The sequence below is a fragment of the Nematolebias whitei genome, chromosome 1 (assembly GCF_014905685.2).
Source record: "Nematolebias whitei isolate Nwh7 chromosome 1, NemWhi1, whole genome shotgun sequence".
NCBI lineage: Eukaryota > Metazoa > Chordata > Actinopteri > Cyprinodontiformes > Rivulidae > Nematolebias > Nematolebias whitei.
The window spans coordinates 58271878-58275141 of NC_056498.1; the positions used below are offsets into that span (position 1 = coordinate 58271878).

Genomic DNA, 3264 nt, shown 5'->3' on the forward strand with positions numbered 1-3264 from the left:
GGGGGGGGGGGGTCGTCAGCGTGAGGGTTCATGAGGGAAGAGGCTGCCTTTAACGTTTTAGCTAGTGCACCAGTATTGCGAGCCACTAGCTTAGCATTACGTCAGTGCCTACAGGTGGTTTGGGCGGGGGGGTCTGCACGGTTCTGTTGACAGGGCGAGGCGCCCCGCTTGTACAACGATAGGGGAAACGCTGTATCTAATATGTTTCTGCTCCTCCATCAGGTCTTTTGATCATACAGTGAGTAGTGATGAGGAACTGGAGGAGTGGAGGCCTCCAGAGCCAAAAACTATCAAGACTCCCAAAGATCCTGCAGCCAGGGTGAAGAAAGTGGCAGCCAAGAGAACTGCTAAACCAAGAGTTCCCAAAGAACCAAAAGTGTCTCGAGCTCCAAAGCCAAGTGTATCAAAAAAACCTGCCGCAAAACCAAAAGCTGCCGCCTCTAAAATAAAGAATCCTGGTGTGTCTGCATCGTTTGGAACAGAGAAAAAATGGACTGATGAGAATTGTTGTGAAAACAACAGCAAAACAGAGGCTGGTGATTTAGAAGAAGGAACGGTTGACAAAAGTGGTTCCGATATTGGAATGAAGGAAGAGGTAAGCTTATTTACTGTTTTAGTAAAAGTATACGTGCCCAACGAGGTTTAGTCAGGTCCTCTGGACAGATTCTTGTTTGTTGAAAATGTTTATTCTTTTATCCAAAAGACTTCTTCAGTCTGAGGTCTTGAAACAGTCTGAAGGAGCCTTATGGATGAAAGATGAAATGTTCCAACAAACAAGAATCCGTCCAGAGGACCTGACTAAACCTTGTTGGATTTTTTTCTACCTGGATTATTGCGCATGCATCATCAGGACAAAAGTATACATGCTTTTTCTAATTTGTGTTTACATTTAAAAACATATGGAGCATTTACGTCTTCTCTTAGGGGTTTGTCACAATAAAAGCACACACCCTAATGTCTTGATGCATAGATACAGAGATGTAGATGCGGTAATGAAATTGATCCATTTCTTAAGGTGGACTAGAACCTCTGCAACATAACTTTACACTGTGTAGTGTAGGGCTTTTGGATCTCATGCTAATAATAATAATAATAATAATCTATTTTGGTCACTGATATTCTATTTGTTGCTCAATGCTCTTTTGTAGAGGTTATCATTTATTGTGTCAGAAGCCCACAAGACAGACGAATGGGCTGCTGCAGGATCATCACAAGCTGGGCCTCCGCTAAAGAAGGAAGAAGCCACAGAGGAGGATTTTACTTTTGATGAGCCTTGTCTAAAGAAACAGAAGACCTGCCAGGGACAACGAACTACTTTACTAGAGCCCAAAGTACAGTCTCTCAAGAATGAATTCAGCATGAACTGGGACATGGCTGAGGTATAGCAGAGTTTGTCTTCACTTTTGTCAAGTGATAAAACGTGTAACATATTGATTCTTTGACTTTGTTCTAGTTGATTATACTTTTTTCAGTTGCTAGACACGTTGCAGCTCTTGAATAGTTTAATTTAGTAAAATTAAAGACAGCTCATGGGCAAAGTAGCCAGGGCCATAGTGAATCATAAATACAATAATAAAATGAATGAACTGTCATTTTAATAAAATTGTAGCTGCCTAGAAATTTTACTTTATGTGGACAGTGGGGTGCCATGGTTGCGAGTGAACAGGATATGAAAACAGTTTGACACTTTATAGCAACTTGCTGTTCTCCCTTTATACTGAGGTACCATCTTTTAAAGAGTTGTCCATATTGTGAACTTAATAACCAAAGTGTTAAAGTCACTTATTAGTAAAATCAAAAAACTTAAAAAAAGGTTAGCTATACTAAACTTTCTTCTACTTCACAATTTTATTGCCTTCAATGTTATGCAGTGCATTGTATGGAAAGAAGAAGACAAAAAACACTTTTCTAACACTTTTATTTGAAAACCATAACAGAAACTCAGTATGCAAAGTGTTTTAGGGTTATTATGTTTATTTTGTTACTGTTTGTCTTTTTCTACTTGCATACTTAAATTTAATTTATTGTTGCTGTTGTCGTCCTCAGCTGCTTTCCTCTATGGCGTGTGTAGAGATGTGGGTGTGCAGAAATATCATTATGCTGCTACGTGAGGAAAATACAATTCCCTTTATAGTGCGCTACCGAAAAGAGATGATCAACCACATGGATGCAGATACTGTCCGTGATGTCCAGATGATTTATGAGGAGTTGTGGTAGGTAAAAATGAATGTAGAAGAAATAAATTATAAACACATCAAAAGCTAATTTCATTTTAAGGTGTTATATTGATTATGACCACTAGATGGCGATAGTGGCCAAGCTCTGAACCCTAAATTGTTGAAAGAGTCTTCTGTATTAGTTATAAGTGCTTCTTTGCTTATGTGTTGTTGTTTTTTTTTTGTGCGTTTTCTTTATGTATCTGTATTTCTTTAGTACACTTGTCAAAAAGACCCAGTCTGTGATTCAGACCCTAAAGAAGGACGGAGTTTTGACACTTGAATTGGAGCAAAGTATCAGGAGCTGCAGATCGGCCGATGAACTGGATCATGTGGTCAGAATAATTTTTCATTTTGAAGTAATATCTATCACTCAGGTGTGAATTTCAGGTTGCATTGTTCACATATGAGCCTCTGAAACACTTTTCTGTTAATCTCACTGCTTTTTTTGTTCAGTAGCTAAAAGTTTTTGATCTGATATTGATAATTTTCAGGTCTGGATACCTGTAGAAAATAAATACAGCATGGAATTTTTGTTGTTGTGTTGATTATAACTAATGTTTTTTTTATTCAAAACAAATAAACAAACAAGCACCAAGCAAACAGAAACAAATCTACACAAAAAAATGACACAACCAATAAAATAAATAAATTAAACGTAGATAATTGGCAAAGCCACAATATTAACACTTTTTTGTGAAATTTAGTCATAAATGCAGCACTAGAATAATAATTTGTGAATAAATGCTCCCCCTTATGCAGAGCTGGCATCAAAATTGACTACAAAAATCCAAATACTGTACCCATAAAATAATTACAAATTTTTATAAACTAGGTAGTTAAAAAAACAAATACTAAAAATGATCAAATATAAGAATTTTTTGTGCAATATAGTTTTTTTTTTTTTTAATAAGAAAAACAAAACAAATCTGCCTGAACATCATGAAAGCTCCCAAAATCAGAATGGCACATTATTTGCAGGTTTTCTTATGTACTTTTTGGATTCTTATTTAACACTCTGCTTTTTTTAAAATTAGAAATAAACTAT

The 3264-nt window shown here is 36.5% G+C and overlaps 1 protein-coding gene across 1 annotated transcript in view; it reads left to right on the top strand.

Annotated features, from left to right (window-relative positions):
• Nucleotides 1-3264, top strand: part of srbd1 (S1 RNA binding domain 1) — a 65835-nt gene that overhangs the window by 983 nt on the left and 61588 nt on the right. The window contains exons 2-5 of the mRNA XM_037697285.1: nucleotides 223-595; nucleotides 1149-1379; nucleotides 2047-2213; nucleotides 2434-2551. Coding sequence (XP_037553213.1) covers nucleotides 223-595; nucleotides 1149-1379; nucleotides 2047-2213; nucleotides 2434-2551 — 889 coding nt within the window. The remainder of the gene's footprint in view (nucleotides 1-222; nucleotides 596-1148; nucleotides 1380-2046; nucleotides 2214-2433; nucleotides 2552-3264) is intronic.